The 25,886-nt window shown below is 43.5% G+C and overlaps 1 protein-coding gene across 2 annotated transcripts; it reads left to right on the top strand.

The window, feature by feature from the left end:
* Window positions 1-214: 214 nt before the first annotated feature.
* On the top strand, window positions 215-25,712 carry smad6b (SMAD family member 6b). Of its 2 annotated transcripts, XM_088298777.1 has the most exons (4): window positions 216-1,631; window positions 5,077-5,133; window positions 5,580-5,657; window positions 24,811-25,712. In XM_088298777.1, the coding sequence occupies exons 1-4, from the start codon at window positions 863-865 to the stop codon at window positions 25,350-25,352; spliced, it is 1,446 nt and encodes a 481-aa protein (XP_088154903.1). In that variant the 5' UTR covers window positions 216-862; the 3' UTR covers window positions 25,353-25,712. The 2 variants fall into 2 exon arrangements, with proteins under 2 accessions (XP_088154904.1, XP_088154903.1); XM_088298778.1 differs by lacking the exon at window positions 5,580-5,657 and having other exon boundaries at window positions 215-1,631.
* The last annotated feature ends 174 nt before the right edge of the window (window positions 25,713-25,886 follow it).

Genomic DNA, 25,886 nt, shown 5'->3' with positions numbered 1-25,886 from the left:
GCGCAACAATCAGTGCAGCTCCCAGCCGCCAAAGTGTCTAGACTAGCACATGATGGTAGTCAGCCAATGGCTCCAGCGCTCTCCTCGGGGGCCCCGCGTGTGCGTGTGTGCGCGTGTATTCGTGTGTGCGTGGGTGCGTGCGCATGTACGTGCGAGCGACCGCGTGTGTATGTGTGTTAGCGAGAGAGAGAGGGGCAGAGAGAGGGAAGGGGGGGGAGTGAAAAAGAGAGAAACGGGGAAAGAAAGCGAGCTGGCTCTCTTGCAGTTTGCTTGGACTCTGAGGAGAGAAGCAGGAATGCGCTTCTTGGTCCCGGGGATCGCTCCTCTTGTTCGCGTCCGCTCGCTTGGATCCGTTGTTGGGATTGTAAAAAAAAGAAAAGAGCTGCAGTGACGTCTCAGGAGGACAAGGATGTTAATGCCGAGCGCGTTGTTTTGCGATTTAATCGTCGCTTTTGTGCTCGGTGCGTGACAAACAAACACAAGTGCCAACTTTTGAAGTCAGCGGGGTTTTGGAGCTTGAGGGTGCTACTTTTTTTCCCTTAATGATGGACTCCACGACTTCTTCGGTGTTCTCAGCTGACTTTTAACCAATCCTACGAGACGCTTTCTTATCGTTTTTTAATTGTTTTGCATTGTGCTCGGAATGTGGCGTTTGGTCGCTCATGTTATTGTCGGGCGCGTAGACGCAAGCCGTGCGTCGCGCGTCTAATGTTGCCGTTTGGCCAGAAGTGCTCGTCGGTCGGCTGTGCATGCCTTGCACGGCGTTTCGCTCACTTCTTCATGTCGAGTGTGTGCAACGTTGGGACAGCCGTAGACGAGTAACCCCCCACCCCCCACCCCGAATAGATAGTCAAGTTGTCGTATGTTCAGGACGAAACGCTCAGGTCTTGTGCGGCGACTCTGGAGAAGCCGTTTGATTCCAGATAAAGAGGGGGACGATGGAAATGGCCAAACTAGCGAGGGGTGCAGGGACGATGTGTTCGCGAACAACCCGCAGAAGATTCCCAAAACGGAGTTCCGACCGGTGACCCCCAGCGGGTCTTTCGTCGGGGACGCCGGGGGCCCCGTGGAGGTGGTGGACCAAGATGGGGGCGCGGGGAGCGAGCAGGACCAACGGGGTCCCCGATCCGCGCAGGACAGCGACTCCAGGACGGTGACGTGCTGCTTATTTAAAGAGCGGGACCACTCCGAGCTCAGGGCTCCAGAGGCGGCCCCGGGTAGCAGGGAACCCGGGTCGTGCCACTTGGCGTTCAGGGGTCTCGGACAGCGGGACGCCGGCTCCCCCGAGGCGGGCCAGGAGGCGATGCCGCGCACCGTGCACGAGCAAGAACTCAAGTCGGCCACGCACTCGCTTTTAAAAAAGCTTAAGGAGAGGGCGCTGGATACTTTACTGGAGGCGGTGGAGTCCAAAGGCGGCCTCCCCAGCGACTGTGTGCTGGTGTCCCGGACTGAGCTGAGGCTGGGCGGCCATGTGGCGTCCCCGCAGCTGCTCGTATGTAAACTGTACCGCTGGTCCGACCTCCAGCATCCAGCCCAGCTCAAACCGCTCTGTGAGTGTAAGAGCTGTTGGGGCCCGGACAGTCCAACTGTATGCTGCAACCCATATCACTATAGCCGCCTCTGTGGGCCAGGTAAGAACTCCACTGGCTGACCTATGCATGTACAATCCTCTTTAACAGTTCCTCTGAAAACTTTTTACACCAAACTCCACCTCTAAAAATACTTAAGTGCCGCCAGCATTAAAATACACAAAGCCCAAGTGTTCAATAAAAATAAGACACTGGGTTTCATTCCTTAAAATGTTTTGTTCGCATGATGCAGTTTGAGCATTAACACTGGCCTCAAATTGTAATACCTAATTAAATGTTTTTAAAACAGCTCTGAAAGATTTGATGCAAGCGCATTGCAATTAAAATTTAAACACAAATAAACTGCACTCAACAGTTGTACTAGTTACTCTACTGTAACATCACGCACAGTTTGAACGTTTTATTTCGTGATACTTTTGTGTACCACTAGGGGGAGTCTACAGAATTACTGATCTGGAGCCGTGTTATTCACCCAAGTAACATATTTTACATTGGAAAAAATGTCAGGACACACTATCATCCAAAAAAAGGCTTATAGACATGAATTACCAGTTAGTAAAATGTTTAATTGTTTGACTTGCCACCATATGTGAACTAAGATTTGTTATTTGTCGTAAATAATTAATATTTGAGTCAATTACATGAAATGTGATCATTTCCCACGTCACACTTTCTCATGGCACGTTTGTTGGGAATCACTCATCTATAGCTAGAATTTGCTAATCATTTGTACCGTAACTTATTTAAGCATTTTTCATCATTTCGTCAATAAATCCAGAATAACTGCTCCTAATCTTTCTTAATTACTGTCATTGATTTAACTCCTTTGCCCAAAGTGAACAATAAACGTCTCGCAGGAATCAAACTGCTAGATTGTCGCATTTACAAGTGTAAATGTACTCTGCATGTAACTAATTTTGTTGAAGTTATTCATATGGGGTTCTTTTGTCCTATTGGAGATATTCAGTCGTGGCTAATGTTAACGTTCCATGAACCTATATACTGCCTTGAAAGAAAAGATTTGTCAGTTTATGTACCAGAACATCACTTACGCTGGCCTGTGACACATTGGCCTCACAATGACGCCGTGTGTTTGCCTCTTCCAAAAAGTTCATCTTTTCACTGCATCCGTTCACTAATGTCTGGCTTGCGACTTTAGAGTCTCTAACGTGTAAGTAGTTTGGAGGTTGAAGACATTTTTTGTACGTTGTCCAACTGTGGTTGAAGTAGATTCCATTGAACAGCCCGGCGATGTCATAATAGTGTTATTGAAGAGAACCTTGGGCTATTGTGCCGTTGTCGTGGGGCTCCCAGACTGATTGGAAACATTAAACTTGAGGCAACGGGCAAGTCTGCAGTTTGGCAAAACCCCCGACACCAGGCCACTTGACCCCGCTGATGCCATGACAACGCACACTATCATGCGCAAAGATGCAAGTGTCAGTATTTCTGTCTCCTCTCTGGCACAGGAGGTGGATTTTCCATAACATCCATGTTTACAAGCCAGCTGGCTGCTTTCGGCTCTTCAAAGGCATGCGTGCAACGCTATCAGATTAAATTCAACTCCGGCGTTGTGCGCACAAAAACACGATTGGGCGAGTTTGTTTAGTTTTTTTCAGGCGGTTACTTTGGATAGACGAAGGTGTGTTGTTGTCAAGTCGCCCCCCCCCTAAAAAACGGGAGCTGCATTTCACATTACACATTTCAGGACGCAGGCTCGTAGTAGACATAGCTCACATGCGTTCACGCGTGGCCCGATAGAGATGGCATTTCTTTCATGCTATTCAAGGCTCAAGCTTTGAATCAAGATCTTAATCACCGACTGGCTTGGACATTGTTTGGAAATGGTAAAGTACGATATGTCCAATTTGGAGATACAAGTGCTCTGTAAAATCGTCTGAAACCGTTTTTCTCAAGAAAATATTTAACAGGTTTTTAAACTTTTTTTTTTTGTCAACTTGGAGGCTACATTGGGCTGAATCCCAAACACATCCCTTTTATTTGGTTGGGCATTGTACATTTCAAATGAGCTCCGTTTCAAGTTGCGCCTTTAAAAGCCCTTTTGTCCTAAGAGGTCCCCTCATGCTATTTAGGTGGAGGAGTGGTGATAATATAAAGTTTGCCTACGACTGGCGCCAGACTGACTCGCCGTGTATCTGAGTGACTGAGTTCAGATCCTGGCAATTACTGCCGCCACTCTTCAAGGACCTGCTGCTATTATGCTTTTCTCCTTCTCCTTTTCCCTGCAGCAAGGTCACACTCTTTCCTCTCTGCCCTCCCTGTGCAAAGAACTCTCCTTATTTCTCTTCTTTACATAAGATAAAAGTGTCCTGTCAGAAATAAGCTGACGTTTACTTTGGATTAATGCTTCCTGTATGTTTATGTTAAACATCGGCGGCATTAGCATATTAGCGCTCTAAGCATTTTGGATCACGATGCAGTTTGTTTCTCTTTTTAGATTTAAAGTTTGTCTTGCAATGTTGCCATCAGCATAACCCGGAATACATATTACTGGAATGTTTACTCACAAAACTACAATATTGAGTTGCCCTTGCACACAACTACAATTGGACACCACAAACATTTTATTGGATCTTTTTAGATAGTTTGAGTGTACCTAATTAAGTGTCTTGGAATGTTTTTGCCACTTTGGCAGGGAGGTATGAATCATGATATCCCAATTTATATCGCAAAGCAATACATTTTTATGGGTACACACTCAGGCCTTGACTGATATGGATTTTTTTTTTAGGTCAATGCCAACAGAATAAAATTCTGACCACCAATTAATTGGCCCATAAATTAAAAAAAAAAAAAAGCATATGGGATGAAACAAACAATAAACATGAATTACAGGCATAACATTTGACTACTGAGACAACTGAGAGAAGAATCTGCAAAAATATGCTTAGTTTTGCTGATTTTGGGAGGGATGGGAGTTGAATGTCAGTATCTTTGTCTTATGCAGGCATGGGCAAACTACGGCCCGGGGGCCACATGCGGCCCGTTAAACGTTTTAATCCGGCCCACCGAACTTGAAAAAAAATAAAATGAATCAACCTTGTTAATGTTTTATTTTCAAAATACTGTGTTTTTTTCAAAGACATATATTGTTGTAAAGCTTTTGTTCACTTTCATTTAAAATTAAATGTATTTTATTTTTCTGAGGTGAGGTTACCAAAACACTCCATCCATCCGCTCCTGGTCCGGCCCCACTGTCAATTTTTCGAACCTATTGTGGCCCGTCAATCCTAAAGTTTGCCCACCCCTGGTCTTATATGTTAATGTGAAAAAAGGCAAAAAAAAAATCTGCCTATTTTACAAGACCTAATATCGGCCAATTAAGTCATCCAGCTGATTAATTAGTCCGTCCCTAGTTCAGAGCAAAGCTCTATTACACATGTTGTCAAAATACACACATGAAAGTTAATTTATTATACTTAATATATGTATTGCTGTGTTTAACTTCATGTATTTCATCTTGCAGAGTCCCCCCCACCTCCATATTCAAGGCTCTCCCCTAATGAAGAACACAAGCCACTGGGTAAGTGGCGCCAATCATCTCAGCTTCACATAACGATGCCTTAATGTACCTCCACGTCCTAACCCTTGATCTACAACGACTTTGTGAACTTCTTTCAATAACGGCTTTAATGGAACTTGGCTCGCTCTCCTCCTGCTCTGGTGAAATATCCATACATCCATTTTTCAAAAAGCGTGGCGTAGTGACTGCTGCGTGTTCTATGGGGCTGGCGGCTCGACGAGCGCGAGGCCAGCTGGAAGCTCTTGTAGGGGGATGTCATCAGTTAAAGCCTGTTAGTGAGCCTGTGCTGTTATCTATTATGGGATGAAACTAATAGTCTTTAGTGGATGGGGAACATGATATTGACACGAGCAATGATGAATAGTAGCAGGAGAACGCCTGTAGCAACATAGCAGGGAGGCTGATGCACCTAATGAGGAGGCTAATTCCTCTTTCCTTCCCTGCAGACCTGTCAGACTCCACATTGTCTTACACTGAAACGGAGGCAGCCAGCTCACCAAACGTCACTCTGGGGGAATTCTCAGGTGGGTGTGCTCCTCCAACTGTCGTCGGAGGAGCTTGTTTTGGAAAATGTTAATCGTGATTATAAGAGACGGATAAATTATATCGATGCTGGTGAGCAGAATATTATTAATGTGTCGTAAGTCATTTGTACAAGAAAGAAGTCAGTGTTCCGAGGAAGTCGTTTTTTGAAGACTTTGTCGAGAATTTCCAAACGTGTGGATTTTGTGGTTGATGTTTTTGAGTGATGCAATCTTCTGGGTATTTTTTTTATAAATAATTCAGTTAAATAGCCGCACAAGACCGGCAATATTTAAAAAAAAGTTGTTTGTTCAGTATTCATTATGAGCTTTCAGTATTTAGAAAGGAAATCATTTGGATAGCGACCCTGTTTTTTTTTTTTTTTTGTCAGAATATTGTACAATTATCCCTGATATTGAGAGCGTTCTGGTGAGCATAGTACTTTTTTTTTTTTTTTTTATCCTACGTGCGACACATTTTGGCTGTACAATTTGTGGACCAAAAAAAAAAGCACGAGAGTTCTTTACGCGCGCACCTTGACAACAGGTCAGTTCTGTATTTTTAGCGCAGCTGTTGAGCATATCTGAATGAATGTACAAACTGACCAGGTTTCATTTTGGCCTTGCGTTTTATTCCCTCTCATTAAAAGCCATTAAGAGCGTGAGCTGCTCAGATAAAGGTTTCATTGTAAGTAGCGGTTCCACAGGGCGTGCGGCCCTCCCCACCCTCTGTTTTCCTTTCAGAAATATTTGAGTGGGATAAAAAGCGTAATAAGATCCGGGCTCATTCAGAAACACACTCACGCACGCAGAACTTGCGCACATGCGTGCGTGCAGACGTACAAGAGTCAATCTAGCGTGGCTTGTCGTGGAAGGGAGGCTTCGGGGGGGGAAACCACCAAAGGAAGTGAGTAGAAACAGACAGTGTCCTCTGATTTGAAATGAAACACGCCTTTCTGGTGGCAGGCAGCGTGAGCTCACAACCCCGCCACCCCACCCGCCCGTCTTCGTACCAGCGCCTCTGACGGCATCACATAAACAGGGAGTACGTACATGCTAGGCTGTGCATTTCCTTGGAGGCTTGAGTCGCTGGTTACCTGGCAGGGAAGTATACGGCCAGAGAGGCCCCCGCTGCTCCCCTGGTAGACGGCTGTCACCACCCAGTGTGGCCCAGTGTGGCGACACTCCCTGAGTCAACAAACGAGGGGCTTGTCAGAGCGTGCACCACAATTCCTGTGAGACTGTGGTGAGCTGGGAGTTTCTCGACATGCGAGGCTTTGGTTTCTCCCTACTGTGTTGCCGCTGGCGCAGGCCGCACTCGGGTGAGAGGCTGACCAGTGGACCAGAAGGTGGTGTTTTTTTCCGTGCTGTGCGCTAATGATTGAAGCCATCCTGGCGCACATTGTGTGATTCAGCATTGAGAATAAGGCGACACATGCGGTTTGTTTTTAACATAGTGAGGCAAGCGATGTTTCCCACCATGAGTTGGTTATAATTGAACAAAACATTTTTACAAAAGAGTTTGGATCAGTACCACTCTCGCCAATGCCTTGAAGCGCTGCATACTTGCAATGAACACAACTCTTAAAAATTATCATCAGTCTGGCATAGTGAACAAATCTTAAAAAAAAAAAAAAAGAGTCTGAAAGCTTTTAATGGCACTCCCAGTTGAACTAAAAAAAACCGAAAAAATTACAATTTGTGTACGGAAAACAAACGCATAACTTCCACAAACTTAATGCTAGTACATTATAGGAAACATAGTTGGGCTAATGAATAGCATTGACCGTATGGGGGATAACACTTTAAGGAATGGACATTTGAACACAAACGGTGCAGCAATGCTTGTAGACCGACAGTATAACAACACTCACAGGTATATATTCTTTATCCTCTGCAAAAAATGACTTGTATTTCTGCATGTTACTGAGCCACTCACAGTAGTTAAGTGAAAGTCTTCTTTTTTCTGCAACACAATTTTAATGCCACAATGAATTTAATCATTAAGCACAAACTGTTGACTTCTTTTCATTCCATTTAATTACTATATGATTTTACAAAGTCCAAATATTGTAGAGTACGATTTTCTTGTTAAAAGCATTTTATTTTAGTCTTTTAACCACTATGTAGGGTTAATAGAGTTACCTTTTTAAAAAGAGTTGTCATTCTGTTTGCGATCGTGTTATAATATATGTGACCAAAGATGGTTACCTGCTCTATAAAGGGGTATGAATCCTATCGCTATTCTCTTCATACTGTACATTTGGAATAATAAAAAAATAAATAATATATATATATATATATATATATATATATATATATAGTTATCTGCCTTGGCACAAATTCTGATTATTTCTAGCCACCACCCCCATGCCTTGCTATACACACGCACGCACACAAAATTACATAAAGATTGCTTTCTTTTCCTGTAATCCTGCAAACAAACAAACAGATTAAAACATAACCTCCCTAGCGAAGCTAATGATGTAAAATATCATCAGGAGCCTCAAGGAAGTCTCCGTCATTTAGCACTCAGTTATGCAGATTAAAGAGACTTGCCCATTTTTTTGTACTCAGACGTCGTGCCTCCCCTACACAGCTCAACTCTCTCTAACCTATACGCCCGTCATGCATACGGTCAAGTCATCGTACATTTAGCATGCAGCTGACCTGGAAATCACACTCCATGTGATCCACCCCGCAGCTCGGCTCGAGAGCTTGCTCGGTGCGTGTATGGGAGCCAGACTCCAAACCCTGACAGGAACAAGTAAACACGAGTGGGTGGGGTGTAATGTGTGGAATAATCAAACCCAGCGTGCGGCCGGGGGCCTCAGAAATGATCGATGTGCATTCTTCTGCGTAGCACCATTGCACTGCAACACATTCGAAATGCTTGCGTAGATAACGTGTCTCTTCTGAACGATTACAACACATTTGCATCAATTTATGCCTGCCAAATACAAAATCTTCACGCCTATTAGTCGCCTTATGATGTTTCCGTTCACATTCCTGATATACTTCTTTGCTGGAGTGTACGTCGTTAAAAAGCATCAAAGCCCATTTGGCGTGTTATCAGTATCTCGGGCTTGTGCTGCTATCTTTAGCCAATATGTGCTCATAGCCATCTGGACCATTCTCAGCGTTTTATTTAAACATGGCTGCGTCACATTGTGGGAGAAAGAAAGCCTCCACCAGACACTCTGGGATGTCTGTTTACGTCAGGTCGACTTGGGAGCATGTGCACGCATAGTATGCCGTGTGTGTGTACTTGCGCTGCCCTCCCAGTGTGCCCGCACACCTGTTTCCTCAGCGCCCGGGTCTCGTCGTGTGCACATCAGAATGAAGGTCTTTGAAGCAGGCCTCATTGCTTCCTGTATGACTGTCTGAGGGCCGCTCGCTCCCTACGCATTCCCTTTATTATGGCACTCTCATTCAGGGAAAACTTGATTTCTCCAGCTGGATTTCTCCTGTTGAAAGACAATTCCCTGGCAAAGACCTCCGAAGCGGAGCGTAACAGATGAGAGTGAATTGAATGGGCAGGCACCTTCTCCCACGCATTGTTACTACAGTGCTTGTGAACACATTGACCCCTTAATCATTGCCCATGTGCAGTAATATTATATGATACATATACCGTGCTATTTTGACGTACAAGTGCCCCAAGTTACGAGTGTTTCAAGATACAAGTCCAACATTTGAGCTTTGAACTGCTAGATACGCCGCTGCTGGAGTGAAATAAAACTCAGCAAGGAGAGTCACAGTCGCTGATGCATTTTTACAATTACTTAACGGGTCAAACACAAATGCAAAATGAGAACGTTCAATCGAATGCTTCAAATCACGCCCAGATTCTCAACATGCAGACTGACACCAGTTTTTACTCACTAGGCCACGCCTCTTAAAGGCATAAAGTCAACATGTAAATACCAATCATAGTTATTATACTTTTTAAAACCAGTTCGTTGCTTTATATTTCTCTTTTATTATGTTTTTTGGTGTCAGTCTCGGTTGATACTGGCCTTATTTCAAGGTATCGGGTACTCACTGAGGCCGCCGATATCAGCTAATGATACTAAAGACTAAAAATAAAAATCAGGTTATGAGTAAGTCTTCCTTGCCAGGATTTGGTGTCGTAATACATTGGCGAATCAAAATGTGCGTCAGAAAGAAGATATTTTTTTTCCCACAAATATCTGTCGTTATATTAATTGAAATTTGATATACAGTTCTCAGTATCTGTCAGTACTCAAGAGAGAATACTCGTACAAGTATCACCTGAAAAAAAATGGTAGCAAACTTAATTGAAACCACATTAAAACAATTGTCTTTTTTGGTTGTAAATGTTTTGTATTTTGTTTTTGTCGACATGCCAACATGTTCCTCTTATAGAAAACAATATTTACGATCAATGAATGATGTAATCCTTCTAACTGTTCCTGCTTTAGACTGCTGTAATATTGTGGCTCCAGCCTGCCTACATTCTTCCATCATCACAGGTTGTGTTCCCAATCAAGCCATGGAATTTGTCGGCATAACACTCTGTACACACACACACGCACTCACGCCGCTGTGACTGCAGGGGCTCCCTCGTATTTACAGGGGTCACATGATCAGGAGGACATACAAAGTGACCTGAGTCACTGTCCTTTTCCCCTTCTTTTCTTTCCCCTTCCTGAGAGTGTGGGAAAGCTGGACAGAAGAAGCGGAAAGACCTTGTGTACATTAGGTGCCCTCTTCCCTGTAATGCACACTTACTAGAGGGCATCGGTAGTCAGAAGTTCCCACCCAGTAATCATTCCGCTTTCTGCACAATATGCCAGCCTGTCTCTGGAGCAAAGTCGCTTTGACAAGCCCACTCATGTATCGACTGAATCTGCCAGGCAAAAGATGGTTAATAGGAATAGACTTCATGTTTGATTGATCGAGGATATTGTAGTGAGCAGGTGCTTGGGCCACTAATAGCTTTTGTTTATTGCCCATTGTGTATTTTATTTTATAGGCAATTTTAGGAAGTTATGCATTTGCATTCTTTGACATGCAAGTGAGAGAATAAAAATATATTCATGATCAATGCCAAGATGAGTGCGCCAGTGTCTGGTGGAGGGGCGCTTTGGAGAAGGGCCTCCGTGGAAACACACGTGATGACTTGATAGAAATGTCACCCAACACAACGACGAAGGGCATGTGATTCTGCTTCCACTTCAAATATGCCCTGTAGACGTTTGTGAACAGTGGGCCTTTCAGACTCTTGTGTGATTAAGGGCTAGAGAATTAAGATTGACACGTCTTGAAATTAATTACAACTCACCTGCCAAAGTGCATTAGAAAAAATTTCAGCTTTTTCTTTTTATATTTGGTGAGCCCTGAGGCGGCAGTTAAGATGTTGTGCTTTAAATCCAATATAAAGTGATCAGAAATATTTCTTGTAAGTTTGACCTCCCAGAGATAATTTGAATGCTAAAAAAAATGGGCAAGTCTATAAAAGGAATGATCAAAATCATGAAAATTCAAGCTATTCTCTCTGCTCTCAAATGCTGTGGACATGTCAGCTTAATGTGCAGAAACCACGTCCCGCTCAACTGTCAGTCAAATACCAGTAGGCTAGTATGACGTAAAAAAAAATGGATGCTACCAAGAACTTCTGGTGTCCTGGTGTCACACAACAACGAGGCGCTCTTAAGTAGCGATGCCAGCAAGAAGGCTCTGTCCACATACTCGCTATCTAGTCCGCCCTCCTTGCTCAACCGATTTTCTCTACGTGAGATGATCACGCTTAAAAGCGGCCACGTTGGTGAACTATCTGAAATTAGAATTCATTTCTAGAAAGGCGTACAACGAAGGCGCTCTAGTTCTTATGAAATGGGTTTTTGACGCCTCACGCTGGGGTTGACGTGTGTCACTGGGCCCCGTTTTAGCCGCACTCGAAAGATTAGGAATAATGAAATAGTTGAGAACATTTTACCGCTCTAGTTTCACAATTGAGTACTCATTAGTTCTCAGTCCTGGCACATTTTTTTTCAATCCGAGATGCAGGTTAACTTTTCGAGATGAAACGTTTTCCCTGATTTATTTATTATTTTTCTCTTGAACATCAAATTTTCAGTTTTTTAATGATTATAATATTCTGACGACAATAATATAATATATAATAGTAATATTCATAGCATGAATTAAAAGTTCAGCAACAGGTAGATTTTTTTTCTGAAATGACAACGCATGTTAAAATATGTATTGTGTGAGCTTTTGTCGGTCAAACTTAAAAACAAAAATACAAATCTGGTGTGCTCGAAAAAAAAATATATATTTTTTTTACAGCAGCAAAAAATCTTATATGTCCATGAACACTCAACAGCATCTCTGATTAAAGGTTTCTGTTGACCAAAGTTACCCTCAACATGTGCAATGTGTTTAGAAAATGGCCTTTAATTTAATGACAATTGGTGAAAATGTAGTTGAAAATTTAAAAATGCAATCTGATTAACAAAAATGTAAACTTCTCCAAATTAAACTGTAAATTTTTGTTTTTTCTCAACATTTTTTTCACATAAAGAATATATACTCCTGCTACAAATGGATGCCGATAAAATCCAATATGACACGCAATTAATTAATAATTTTCAATGCAAACCAAGATCTGCATCTGGCCCACAAGACATGTCGTCTCCAGGTTGTCACGTTCCAACGACCAGATCAGCATCTTGTAGTTTGGGCTCATCTCACCCCCCTCAAGGCAGCCTGGCACGTCTCCTCAGGTTTCCACCGCAGACCTGAATTTTTTTCCCAGCGCCTTCTCCGCGCCTCGCCGCCCACACTCCCTCAGGAACAGCGATGCTCCAGGATACGGGATGTGGAAATAATGTGACTGGAGTGCTTCCACCCTGCCTCCTGAAATCAGGTTTTGCGGATTGTTTATTTGAGGGGAAGGAGTCCTCAGACAAACATCCTGCTTTAAAAAAGCGGCCTGGCTTTTGTAGCAGCGGCGGGGAGGTGGACTGGCCCTTTGACAGCGGGGGGAGCCTGAGGAATGTTGGAGAGACGAGCGATATGTTGGCCGGTCTTGTAGGGGCTCTCGTCACCCCGTTTGTCACGTCTGTACATCCTGAGGGGTCTTGTGCTTTATTCTCTGTGTAGCCGCGTAAAGCCCTTACCCACAATCGCAGTCTCAAGTATCTGTTCCTGTCCTGGGAGGCTGGTTTCCGTTTCCTCTTACGTAACACGCACGCACGCACACTCACACACAGAAATGAGCCATTGATGAGAGCGATAAGCACATTTTTCATTTTCCCTTTCTCAGCATTGTTAGACTGCGATCAGAAATCCACTTTCAACTTTTCCTCTCGAGGGCTGTGCCGCTGAATATCCTCAGTTGGAGTACACGGCAGAAGTTCATGAACATGCCCGGTTGTTGCGTATGCAAGGGTGTGTGCAGGTTTGTAGTTGTTTTGATTGTTTGTAGGTTGATTGCAGTCTAGATTCTTTCCACTCTGACCAAAGAAAAAAAAAAAAAAAAGATGTCATCTGGCCTTTAGCTTAGGACGTATCCATATTCGCTTCAAGATGCGTAGACATCAAGAAAGATAAACATTGAACTCTATTTAAAACGTTATTTATGATCGTTCCGAGGAGTCTGTAATGGTCCGATTCAGTCCAGCTCGCCATGGGACCATTTAGCGCGGTAATCTCCCATCTGATTTGTCCTTCCCCTGCGGGGTGTGTCGGCAAGATGGCGATAGCCGCGTCTGCCCCGTAATTAGTGTGGCATCAGAGTGGCGCGACACCCACTTATGAATTCTACAAAGATGATGGCATCATGTGTCTGCTTATGACAAGACGTGCTTTGTTTGCCGAATAAGGCACATTTTGTGCGCGGCTCGTTGCGATTATCGTAGGAAATTTGTAATTCTTTTTTTTTTGACAAATCAAATGTCTGGTAAAGCTTCGCCGTTTTTGCACGAGACCACCTCTGTGGTTGGTACTGCAAAGGAAGGATGTGCTATTGACCATGTACAGAGAAGTTCTTTTGACTTGGTCAACAATCGATAGTTTGGCTCATATACATTTAGCAGTTGTATGTAAAAATACTCCGTTGCGCCAACGTTTGTAGGTGTACTGGTGTGTATATGCTATCAAATTATCCATTATGTCTTGGTGAGGATCTTGATTATTTTGTGTTTCCAGACCAAGGCTGAAAAACTGATGAAATTCAAGTTGGCATCGTAATGAATTAGAATGTAATGTTCAAATAGCAAAGCCTGCAATTTGGGGGGTGGGGGGAAATTATAATAATTTTTTAGTGCAAGCCTAACCCTAGAGACCAAAACATTTATTTAAAATAAATCTATTGCTTATTGGAATACAAATGGATTTCTTACTTGTTTGTTTAGAACGAAAAATATATTGGAAGAGGACCTTGACAGAAAATAGCGCATATTTAATCGCAATATTGAGAGGGGGGGAATTGCAATTCCAATATTTTACAAAATACTGTAGACCATATTTATTTTCATGATTCAAGTCACACTGGCATTAATAGACCCTCACACCCAAACAATTATATAACGGCACCAGAAGTCTCGGAAGTTGCCTGCAAACTTACAAACAGTTGAACAGAATACAACTACGTCACACTTTTGTCCCTTTTGTTAACAATTCAGCTTTGTTGCAGTTCCGTGCTAAATTGAGGCACATTGTGGTTATATATGATCTTTATATAATCAAAACAACAAATGTCATTGCGGCTTTTTAAAAAAAAAATCCGAACCGAACCGTGCCGTTTAGTCTGGCCCTTGCGCGCACACATAGCGTGGCTGCGGTGCTAATCTAAAGCAGTCCTCGCCGTGGCCTAAAACCTTTTACATGCCACGAGAAACAAGCATGCGGGCTCAGTATTTATCTGTCTTTTGGCCAGCCAGTGTGGTGCCAGCGCTGTCGGGTGTTTGATTAACTTCTGAAGGGCTCACAGATAAAGATTAATCAAAAACCTCATGCATGACTCCGAGTCTAATCTCCTGGCACCATGCTTGTCATTCAAGGTAACACAGTGCGCTGTGTTCAGCCAGAATAATGTGTGTGTGTGCGCAGTCACAGAAACCGTGTGTGCTAAGAAGCCTTCATTTTTAAATTTTTTTTATTATTTTGCTTTGCAAGTGACGTAATCGTGCGTAGGGTTGCCGTTGCCATCTTCGCTGGCTTCACACCGCACGGCAGCACAGCCGCAAAAGCGCCATTCATTCAGCTCAGGGCATGGGGTTAGAGCAACAAATAAGGAGCGTGCAATGCCATTAAAAATGTATGGAATGTCCAACTGTTAGTTTAGTGTTTTAGTGTGCCTCCTCTCAAGGCTAAGAAGGGGAACAATGCTCCCTTTTGAGTCGGCCACTGTAAATGTGCTTGCCTGGCAAAGGCGAGCGGAGGAGGTGCCAGTTGTGGAGGCTGTTTTTATTTTCTCACCATTTTACCCACAATTATAAATCCAGACACTGGCCTTGGCTGACCAGGATTTTGGCCTGTGGTCTGATTGCTGGCTAAAATAGGCTCAAGATTTTTTTTAAATTTTTTTTTTTATCCCCTTCCTCCCCAGAGGAGTGTGGACAGTTGCGCCCGAATCTATAGCCGTCAGTATTTTTAAAACTCAGAATAGCCGGTGCATTCTTTGAGCCATCAGAATGCTGTGTGTGGATTAGCTGCAGAGGCCCATGTCAGTCGACATCTCCAAACAAGCCTTTTACAGCGAGAGGGGAAGGACAGAAGCTCATTGTGGACAGAGAGGAACAATAAAGTGCTTCATTTTCTCTGGCTGTTCACATGTAACTGGAGAAACATGATTTTCTCTCTTTCATTATCTTAAACTTGATCCGCTGGGCATTAATCTCTCGCGCGGCTGTGACGAAACATGGGACCAAGGGTTGACGTGAACATCATTTTGAAATGTGTTTGATGCTTATGCATGACACCTCATTTTTAATGACCCGAAGACTCGGCGAGCTTGAAGTCGGTACTTCAGTCAGTTCTTCAACACCAAAACCTTCCAAGCGCACCATTATGGCCTTTGTTTTTGCCCTTGTTAAAGAATCAAGCCCTCCCCAAACTGCTCACACAAAGTTGCATGAATGGCGACCGGGTTTTTCATTCACCGATTGTCTCAACACTTGAGTCCATATTGTGAATGTCTGCCCTCTGAGAACACAAAATGCTGACTGGCGAAATTCCCTTGAAAGTCATCGATTTTACGTGCAAACCCCGATTGATTTTGTCCCTGGCCTTGTGTTGGAAAAGAAAAAAAAAAAAAATCTGCCGACGTTTGAAATGTTTATTTTACGTGTCTTTTCTTCCGTGTGCCTTTCTTCAAGTCTTGGCTGTGTGACTTCAGTACGTGCAGTCAGGCAGTCGCATTTCAGGGTACGGTTTCGATTAGAGGTCTGGCTGTAACTTCCCCCTCTTCCTCTCTATGTGACTGCCAGCACATAATTTTCTTAATGAAATCCTGCCATTGCCTTTAGCTTCAAGACTTTCTGCAGATGTTGACGGGGAAGGGCCATGCTGGCGATTGGAAATGTTCACTGCTGCAATTTTAATTGATGTCTATGTTGTTGTGAAAGGACTCAATGGGGAGGGTGGGGGGGCAGGGGCGCGTTGTTGTCTGTGTTTGGGGAGCTGGTGTGTGGATGTTCACGGTGCCGCAGTGTGTCTTACAACCCGGCAAGTGTTGTGATTGAAACCTAAACTCTGGTGCCACATTATACTGACAGAACATATTCTCCTCACTGACTCTGATCCACTCGGCCCGATCAATAGGAAATCCTCCGTCCGTCAGTCACGTACGCGGCAAACCAAAAACATGCCTTCCACTTTAAATTAGTCTCGCTAATATAACGGAATAATGGACTTTCTTGTTATTGTTCATTTGATACCAAGCCTTTTTTTTTTTTTTTAAAGAGTGTTGCTTTGGGTTTTGGTTAACATGGCAACAGCTCTTTGGAGCCTGTTCGCCCTCATGTCAAAGTTGCTGTTTCTGTTTCCGTCTTCCAACTGAGAGCTGAGCACATGCCTGTGAAGTGTTCGGTGAAGACATACATGAGTGTCACAATTAAAACAACAAGGCCGTGCTAACGTTTGAAGGATCTGTTTGTTCAACTGAATTGCATTTCTCAATTTTGTGCTTTTTTCATATATACTATTGGTTAGTATTTTTTAAAAAAAAATTTTTTAAAAAATTATTAACCAATTTCAAGTGTTGAAAAAAGCCTGAGAGTTAATCTATGACCACTCTTAGACACACGATGTCTGCCAAGTGTATAATTCAACCTCTTCTTGAAGCTGCAGGAGTCATTCAGCATTGTGTCACCTCAAAATTTACATTTTTTTTTGTTTGTTTTTTTTTTAATGAAAATATTTAGCTTCGATTAATTTGCGTCGACCAGTTTTGCTGTAATGCTTTTCTTTATAGTAGGAAGTCGTCAGCCACAAAGGTTACGTATGCATACAGGTTTTAAGTACCACAAAACTGTCTCGTCTGCACTTTTTTTTATTGCATCACTCATCCCTCTGAGACCTTTAAAATCGAGTTTCGGAAGATGGAATAACAGCAGGTCGCGGCTTTCGTTAGAATTTAAAATGTTTTTTATTTACTTTTTTTTTTTGCAGGGACTTTGATGTCGACGGCCGGGTGGAAGCGACATGTCTAACTTTAGAATAAATTGTCAATTTTTTTGCAAATTATAGTCACATTTAAACATGATTATGGGGAACATCTCTTGGTATTGGAGATGTGAAGATCCCGCCCAACAGCAACGATACGATACTTTTTAAACAAATTAACATCTACCAGTGCTACATTATTAGCTTTGCAGCGTTACACAGTCTCCACTCGGCTGCAGTAGCCCTTTTTTTTTTTTTTTTTGCTGCCCTCAATCTCCTCTTGGATAAAATAGTTCCGGTGGTCAACAGCCACATGGAGAGATTCTAAAACTCGACAAGAGTTCTTCTCAGTAGTGAGTGCTAGCGTTTCTCGTTCCAGCGGGTGCATTCAATTCGTCAAGTTTTTTCGCATTTTTCCACTGTACTGGAAAGTGGAAAACTGAGAAAATCCATCCATCTATCCAAGCTCCCCACAAGAAAAAACATATTTGAGATTCGAACCCCCAACCTCAGAATTGATGCAGATGTGCTAACCACTACCCTCCCCACTGGAAAAATCTGAGTTAGGGTACACGTCTGAAAAACCCAAATAATAAAAAACAAACAAGATCATTCAGTTTGATTTTTTAACATACTCTCAAAGAAAAAAAAAAAGTGCCTTGCTGCACCCTGCCCCCGACGTCCTAACCAGAGTAGGAAGTTTGCAGGCACACGGAGGAGGAGGGGGTGGGTTGAGGAATGTGCAGGGTCCTCTTTACTCAGAGGCTCCAGCCTACTTGGCTGAAATCTGCCTCGCACACTCGCAAACAAACACGAGCGCACACGCACACATGCACACGTAGGTTGTCCGAGGAGGTCAAAGAGCGTAGCCACCCAGCAGGATGTTCACTGAGTGTTTTGCTTTCTGCGCTCGGCTGCCTGCCCTCTTCCACGTCTGCGGGCCTTGACGGCGGCCCGGAGGCACGACTTTCATAAACGCCCCCTCCAATAGTTTTATGAAGGGCACCGAAGGACTCAAGCACACGACTCGCTTGATTGCCACGGCTTTTGGCACTTCGCGGAGCTTCGGAGGAAATGAGTCGCACGTCGTCTTCCTTTCTCCTTACACTGCTCCTCCGTGTTTAGCCCTCTTTGCTCCTTGAAGCCTCTCTGTAATTTATTGATCTAATTTATGGATTGTGTTTGTTATCTGCTACACAAAGGGCGTAGCGCTTTTCCTCCCTGGGGGAGTCGTCCCAGAACGGAGGGAACGTGTAGAGGAAGTGGATGACAATGTGAAGTATTCCCATTGTGACGAGCCAGGCTCGCTTTGCTGGATTCGGTTTCTCACTTTTGCCTTGGCCGTGTTTTGTGGGAGGGCATATCTCTCTTTCCCTCCTTCCTTCTCTCCCCCCGACCCCCTTCTCTGCCAAGCACACCAGACCTCGGGGGAGAGAAAAAAAATCCATAGACATATAAAAGCAGCTTCAGTTGGCGTGTCTGACTGATAAAGCTGACTTTGATGGCAGAGATAGCCCAGACGCCAGCCTAAATGTTGCCTGCTCAGGGTTATAGTCTGCCAGTGGGAGCCATTGTGCACCGAATTAAAGGCCGACTCCATGCACGAGGGGCAGGCTGATGCTTAGGTTGTTGTTTTAGGTAGAAAAAGGTAAAGTATGAGCGGGGTGAGGTGCTAAGGAATGCTCACAAAATGTTACAAGCACAATACAACGACCATAAAGTAAAGTCCTCCTGCACTCTTTTCCCTCACCCCAGCCCCCTTCCAGCCTATCAGTTCATTGGGAAAGACTAATAGCCGGAGGGGAATCTAATCCTTGGCACAGGATGAGAGGCTGCTGCACCCCTCTCCTCCCTTTTCTCCTCGCCGCCCCCCCTTCCCCTCCACTGGACTGCTTAGAGCTGGACTGGAAACAGTGTTTTTTTTTTTTTGTTTTTTTCTTTCCTCCCCTCCGCTGCAGACTAGCAGAGGAATGAGTTCATGTGTGCACTCCACTCTGGATTAACAGAGATGAAGTGTAATGGAGGTGGCCTAGTGAGCAAGGAGGGGAAGCCATTGTTTGTTTGCCTGCCCCCCTGGAAGTTGTGGCGTTTTAACACGGGCTCGTCCCTCTTTCGGCTTTATCGCCCCCTTAAAGTCAATTCTGGACTGCTCTTTAAACTTTCATGCTTGCATTTTTTTTGTGTGTGTGATGTGGTGCTTATCTACAAGTGAGCACAAGGATGTTTGGATGTGAACCTTCTTTGTTGTGACTTTATATTCATCCTGGAGGGGTGAAATCACTTTAAGAGTCTTAACATTTTTCATGATATTTTTTTATGTTGTTTTGCCTGTGACTGTCACGGTCTTAAGATTGACTTTGAATGACTTTAAGGGTAATATAATGATCAATTGTGTTAATTGGCTGCATGACGATCTGTGATAATTGTCTATTTACGATGAGCCTTAAAGGGGAGGTCAAGTCAAATTATTTTCTTGACAATATGTTCTATGTTGCCCAACGAGTCTAATCACCGTATTCTGATTTAATATTGCAATTGTGGAATATAAATTAAGCAATAAAATCCACCGTTTTTTATGTGGCTTATGTCATTTTGAGTCAAAGTCTCAAAATAGCCTAAATATCTCAAATCAAGGTAAAGGTTTTTTTTTTTTTTTTTTTTTTTTTTTACCGGGGAGTTTTATTGTAAGAGCATTTCACGTGTGTCTATTATTTTTTTATTTAAAATCTTAATAAAGTTTTATAACTTACTGAGTTTCTAAACTTTGGTGATGACGTAGAATAGCTTAATTAAGGAATACTGTAATTATAATTTTTGACAGTCCCCCCCCCCATGACTGGCTGTTTACTTATTTTAGGAAATAAGTCAAATTCCCCTTTTTTGGCAGGTCATTTGTCTTAAATTAAGTCATTCGTTTAAAAATAATTTCATTCCTTTTTTCCCCCTTGTTTCTAAGCCTCTTTTTTTTTTTATAATGAATGACATTTCAAAGACGTGTGTTTAACTTTCAGTGAATTAGATTTGGAGTCATTGAAGAATATATTTTTTAAGTGTATCAGGAAAATGTTTGTCAAGTCGTTCCAAGTTGTTTGCCGATGTCCAACAACAGCAATGAGCGCACTTTGAATCTCGTTATGTAACGTGTTGCAGCTCATTAACTCCTTTTGCGTGTTAGGCGCGTCCGAAGAGGAAGTGTACACACGCCGTGTTGTGGGCGCGTGGGCTCTGAGAGTGACACTAAGAGGAGAGACTTTTGAGAATAAAATAACAATAATAACATGTGCTACTATTCTAATGGGTAAACGGAGCTGTTAAAGGGCGATGAGGTTAAATGGATGCAGAGCACCAGTAATTGCTCCCATCCTGCCACGACTCCACCCTGAGCAGACCCTCTCAAAGGCCAACGTGGATTCAAAGAGTTGGGCGCCTCTGCTGTGGTCAGAGGGGAGGAAGACACACGCCTTCCCCTAATTCACCGCCTCGTGTCGTATTTGAACGGCCCGGCCCGCCTGTGCGTTCCCTCTCTTGCTTTATGTCCAGCTTGCTCACATCGTATCACATTTATCACCGATGAAATTGAGGCTTGATCATCATTTCTTTGTTTGTTAGCGAGACGATTTCGTTGTGGACTGGTGGAATTGTTGGAGGGTCTTTAGTAAAATAAACGTGATGAGATTCCGCCTGTTGAGGCATTTCTCAGCAAGTAGAGTCGGAATCTTAACTCATTCACTGCTATGGATGTTTATAGTCCTCAACTGGAGTTCAACTGTTTAGTCTTCAGTGTGAATATATTCATCAAGTATGTTTTTAAACTAGCAGGCTTGGAAATTGTGAAATTCGGCGTTATAAACTTGTTGTGACTCATAGATCCCTGCACATTGCGCTGTTTCGTTGCTTTGGGTTTGAGATCAGCACAGATTTTGAATAGATGATAAGGATTTGGCAGTGAATCTCTGCTCGTCGTGTCGATTATGAGGGAGGGAAATGCAAACAGAACTTTTGGGCACCTATACTTGAACAACGTATGTTTGTGTATGCTTTAAAATGAACTAGGTAGAAAGTGTGTCACACTGTTGTGATAAAAAATGTTTCACTTAATGGAGAGAATGAGGAAAAAAGCCACTGAAATTCCAGCGATATTAATTTAAAAAAAATGTTTAGGCCAATGGCGATTTCGATATTTGTCCAAATAAAATTCCCAAAACAGATTAATTAAAAAAAATACATATTGAATAAAATTACTTTTTTTTTGGTCCCTTCCCACTTACAACAATGAAGATATGAATTATAAGCGGAGCATGTGACTGTTTTGCAATACTTTGTACTTTCAATATTAAACTTTACAACAGAGAGAAACAAATGGCAATTGGGTATTTTTTTTTTTTTTTTTGCGAATGTTATTCTCTTTGTATTACGTTGTAATGTGTTAAAATAAGAAAAGAATCTCGGTGGGGCCCTGATAATGTTTGTGATAGTGACAAAATAGGGAAATGATATAGCATCCAGCCACACACCTGATAGTCTTTTGACAAATCAGTTAACGTTGGCAATATTTAATTGTTGCTTGGGTGGTTAGTAAGCAGAATTTTCCATTCAATTGAACTGTTCCAAATAGAAAATAAATATTAAAAGATTAAACTCTCCCGCCAATCTCGGTAACATTCCACCAAACATTTAATGTGTCCTCATGTTTCCCATTTCGCATTCTTGGGTTAAAAGAAGTTAAACCGCAAAACTCATTGACGCGTAAGGCAAGATGCGAAAATATTAGAAAACATTGAATGTGTCCTAGCTCCATTCTGGTGTATAACCTTCTCTTCCTACCTAACACCCTTTGTTGAGTCTACGCTTTGTTTTGGAATGAGTGTGTCACACGCCGAGGCCTACTTCTCATCAAACATTTGCTCCAGTTTCGAGTTATGCAAAATCATTTAGTCCAACTCTTAAGACATGCGTCGCTGAAGAAGGCGAGCGGTTGCCGTGGTGATTTTCCAAGCGTCCAGCTGCTCGCTGATAGTCGTGCTCCGTCAAAGAGATCCTAATGAGCACTTCTTTCAAAGCTCTCACCTCAGTGAAGAGCCAAAACACACAAGTTGAGGACAAAAACACAAACACGTCTGGTTCGCAGACACGTGCGCAAAAGCACACGTAGACGCTTTGACACAACGGAGAAGCAGGAAAAGGCTTGGCTCACCGTGCATTCATTGTCTTCCCTCTGGCTTGACATTAGGTACATTTCTAACCTTTGTCCCGTTCGGCGCTCTTCCTGGTCCGCATAGCCGTCTCGAAAAATGATATTCATGATTAGTTTTGATTGGGTTATTCATTGATTTCAAAACAAAACCAGAACAACCGGAAACTAAATAACAAACTAAGAATAGTAATCCATGAAAATAATAATACAAAACAATAAATAAAAATGAACACTGGCTGTTCCAGCTGTTGTGCGCCTTGGCCTCTTAAAGGCAGTGCGGTGCCTTGCACGTGTGGAGCACACACTCGCCATTTCCCAATTTGCGTTCTCGTCCGTTCGTGATCTCATGAAATGTTATTAGTCGGGACCGAGTCCTGTTCCAATTGAAAGAACGCGTAAATCAAAAACGCACGACTACCCAGATGTTGATCCCGTTTTCGACAGTTTCTTAACATTTGAGCATTTTTAGGATACTCGTCTGTATGTATTGCGACAGCGTTTGTGTGTGAATATTTGGGATTTGAAGGAAGTTGCACGTTAGTGGGATTTTACATTTTAGAATTTGCGCGCTCACTGTACCGATGGGAATACCTAAATTCTCTTGTTTTTTGGGGTTTTCAAACCTTACTATTCAAACTAAATGTTTTATTCCCTCACATACAAATTTATTTGATATTTTTTTAAGAGAATAGGCATCCTGTAGCTCAAAAACTCGACATGATAGAGAAAAACTAAGATCAGCATCCAGAAAAATTGTTAAAAACAAGTTGTCAGACCTAACTCAACAAAAATTATTCTCCAGTGTCACGTTTTTATGATCGGCAGAAGCCAAATTAAAAAATCACGATTACATTCGGCCCACTCGGTTCTAGGCTACGTGTGAAAAGTAGATAGCGGCGATCAAAGAGAAGGCGACGTTAGCCATTTGGCCTTTTGTGTGCACACTTTGCAAGCTTACCTTGATGTGTGGGCTCCGTTTGATTTGAGACAATAGAGGGGGCCGTAAACAAGTTGGGTCTGACTTCTTTGTACAGGCCGCTCGCAGTAAACGCTCAGCTCCGAGTGGAGGAGTCGCAGTGTGGAATTCACTAATGGCACATGCATGTTGGGGCCCCTCCGAAAGGGTGAAGTGGTGTGGAGGGGGGTCGTTTCAGCCACCAGTGTGTGCGCAAACACACAGAGAGACTGTCTGCAGCCCCCCCGACTCCCACTCAGTCACTTCTGGTCGTGCATTGCACAGAAAAGCCCGAAGCCAGCAGGCGCAATTGTGTCTGCGCACGTCTGGCTTTTCGCTAATCTTTTCCGCAAACTTCATTAACGCGGCAAATGCAAAGCATTACTCGGACGGGAGACGTCTTTGCTTCCTCCACCTTCAAGGCGTCTGTTAATGCGGCGGGCGGTCATTACGCGCCGAGAGCACACAGGCTGAAAGGAATGGGGCCACAGGCCTTGGGCTTTAAATCCTCTGTGCCAATAGACTCTGTGAAGCAAAATAATGGCATCACTCTGTGTGTGAGTTAATGGGAGCTGATAGCATGAAGGCCGGGGGGTCAGCGGGTCACGGGCTTGTGCTAAGTTGTCAGGGAGCTGAATGCCGTCCCTGGGCCCACAGCAGGGGGAAGAGTGGTGCGCTGGGGGAGGGGGACCCCCTGCCTCAGCCCTATCACCCCCTCCCTTCTCTTGTCCTACTGTGGAATGTGAGGAGAAAGACATGATCATATTCTGTAGGAGTAAGAAAAAAAAATTGCGGAAAGACATACAAACTCTTATTCACTACGGACATATTTCTTGAGGCATGTAAACGGGCGGCATGTTTGTGCGTAGATGGACCTCCACCGAGGGAGCACTAAGTCACGAGAGCCGTCGCTGAAAAGTGTTCACAGACAGCAGCCATGAAAAGTGAATTAGCAAGCAGATTTACTGGTCATTGGGAGATGCCAAATTCATTCCTCTGTGACAAGGACACGTTTTGGGCTTCATCTGACTAGTGGAAACATTGAGTGTGTACGTAGTTGGGTTTCAGTTGTGACGGTGACCTCTTGAGGCGGTGGCGGGAATTGCAGGTGTTCCCTCGGGTTGACCTCGATACACCCTCGGGATATGTATAGTTATTCGCCTGTGTGTGTGTTGGATGGATGCGTAAGCGGCGGTATTTATACAAGGCTTCGATTTCAATACAGTGCCTCCTTCAGTATTTATAGCGTAGCCATCTGCTCGCAACAATAAAAAAGCAGATCCCTCCAAACGTAAGCCTTCCTTTTTACTAGCTGTGTTTGCTTGTGTTGATGTTTTGACTCCAGCGCGTCTCCCTGCGTGTCTTTGCAGATGCCAGCATGTCACCTGACGCCCCCAAGCAGAGCCATTGGTGCAACGTGGCGTACTGGGAGCACCGCACTCGCGTGGGCCGCCTCTACACAGTGTACGAGCACTCCGTCAGCATCTTCTACGATCTACCTCAGGGCACGGGCTTCTGCCTGGGCCAGCTCAACCTGGAGCACCGCAGCAGCACGGTGCAGCGCACGCGCGGCAAAATCGGCTACGGCATCCTCCTCAGCAAAGAGCCGGACGGCGTGTGGGCGTATAACCGCAGCGAACACCCCATCTTTGTCAACTCGCCCACGCTGGACGCGCCCAACGGCAGGAGCTTGGTGGTGCGCAAGGTGATGCCGGGTTTCTCCATCAAGGTGTTTGACTACGAGCGCTCGTGCCTGCTGCGCTACGCGGCCGAGCCCGAGCTCCTGGACGGACCTTATGACCCCAACAGCGTTCGGATCAGTTTCGCCAAGGGCTGGGGACCCTGCTACTCCAGACAGTTCATCACCTCCTGCCCCTGTTGGCTGGAGATCCTCCTGAACAACCACAGATAACACGGACGGACCCCACACACCATCCCAAATATCATCTACCTAGATTTAATATAAAGTTTTATATATTATATGAAATATATATTATACTTGTAAATACGGAGTCATTTTTACAATGTCATTATTTATGTATGGTGCAATGTGTATATGGACAAGAGGAAAAAAAATGGAAAATGCACTTTGGCTTATCTATATTATATATATAAATATATATAAAGATAAAGAAAATTTCAATACCAACTTGAGAAATTATACAGCAAAATTAGGACTGAGCCTGGATTTGATGTATAGTTTTTATATACTATTAATATCCAGACGCAAAGCTAACCATTCACACATTGATAATAAAGTATTCGCATAATACGCCGCCTTGTTTCCGTCTGTTCCATCTGTGCTTTTGCTTTGCCTCGACATTTTTTTTAAATTATAATTGTGAAAACCTGATGTGCTGGAGAAAAAAGATTCTCAATCAGCGGAAAATAAATGAAAAAAAAAACATCGTACAGAAAATTTTATTTGCAGCTGATTTTAAGTCGA

The sequence above is a fragment of the Idiotropiscis lumnitzeri genome, chromosome 6 (assembly GCF_059441095.1).
Source record: "Idiotropiscis lumnitzeri isolate Australia: NSW breed Sydney's pygmy pipehorse chromosome 6, RoL_Ilum_1.0, whole genome shotgun sequence".
Taxonomy (NCBI): Eukaryota; Metazoa; Chordata; class Actinopteri; order Syngnathiformes; family Syngnathidae; genus Idiotropiscis; species Idiotropiscis lumnitzeri.
This window is presented reverse-complemented; position numbering and strand designations above follow the sequence as displayed.

What these genes read in the sequence shown, in the direction of transcription:
- smad6b (XM_088298777.1), top strand. Translation starts at nt 863, where the DNA reads ATGTTCAGGACGAAACGCTCAGGTCTTGTGCGGCGACTCTGGAGAAGC. An exon ending in TAGCCGCCTCTGTGGGCCAG is followed by an intron (nt 1,632 to 5,076) that starts GTAAGAACTCCA and finishes TTCATCTTGCAG; the next exon opens with AGTCCCCCCCACCTCCATAT. An exon ending in CACTCTGGGGGAATTCTCAG is followed by an intron (nt 5,658 to 24,810) that starts GTGGGTGTGCTC and finishes GTGTCTTTGCAG; the next exon opens with ATGCCAGCATGTCACCTGAC.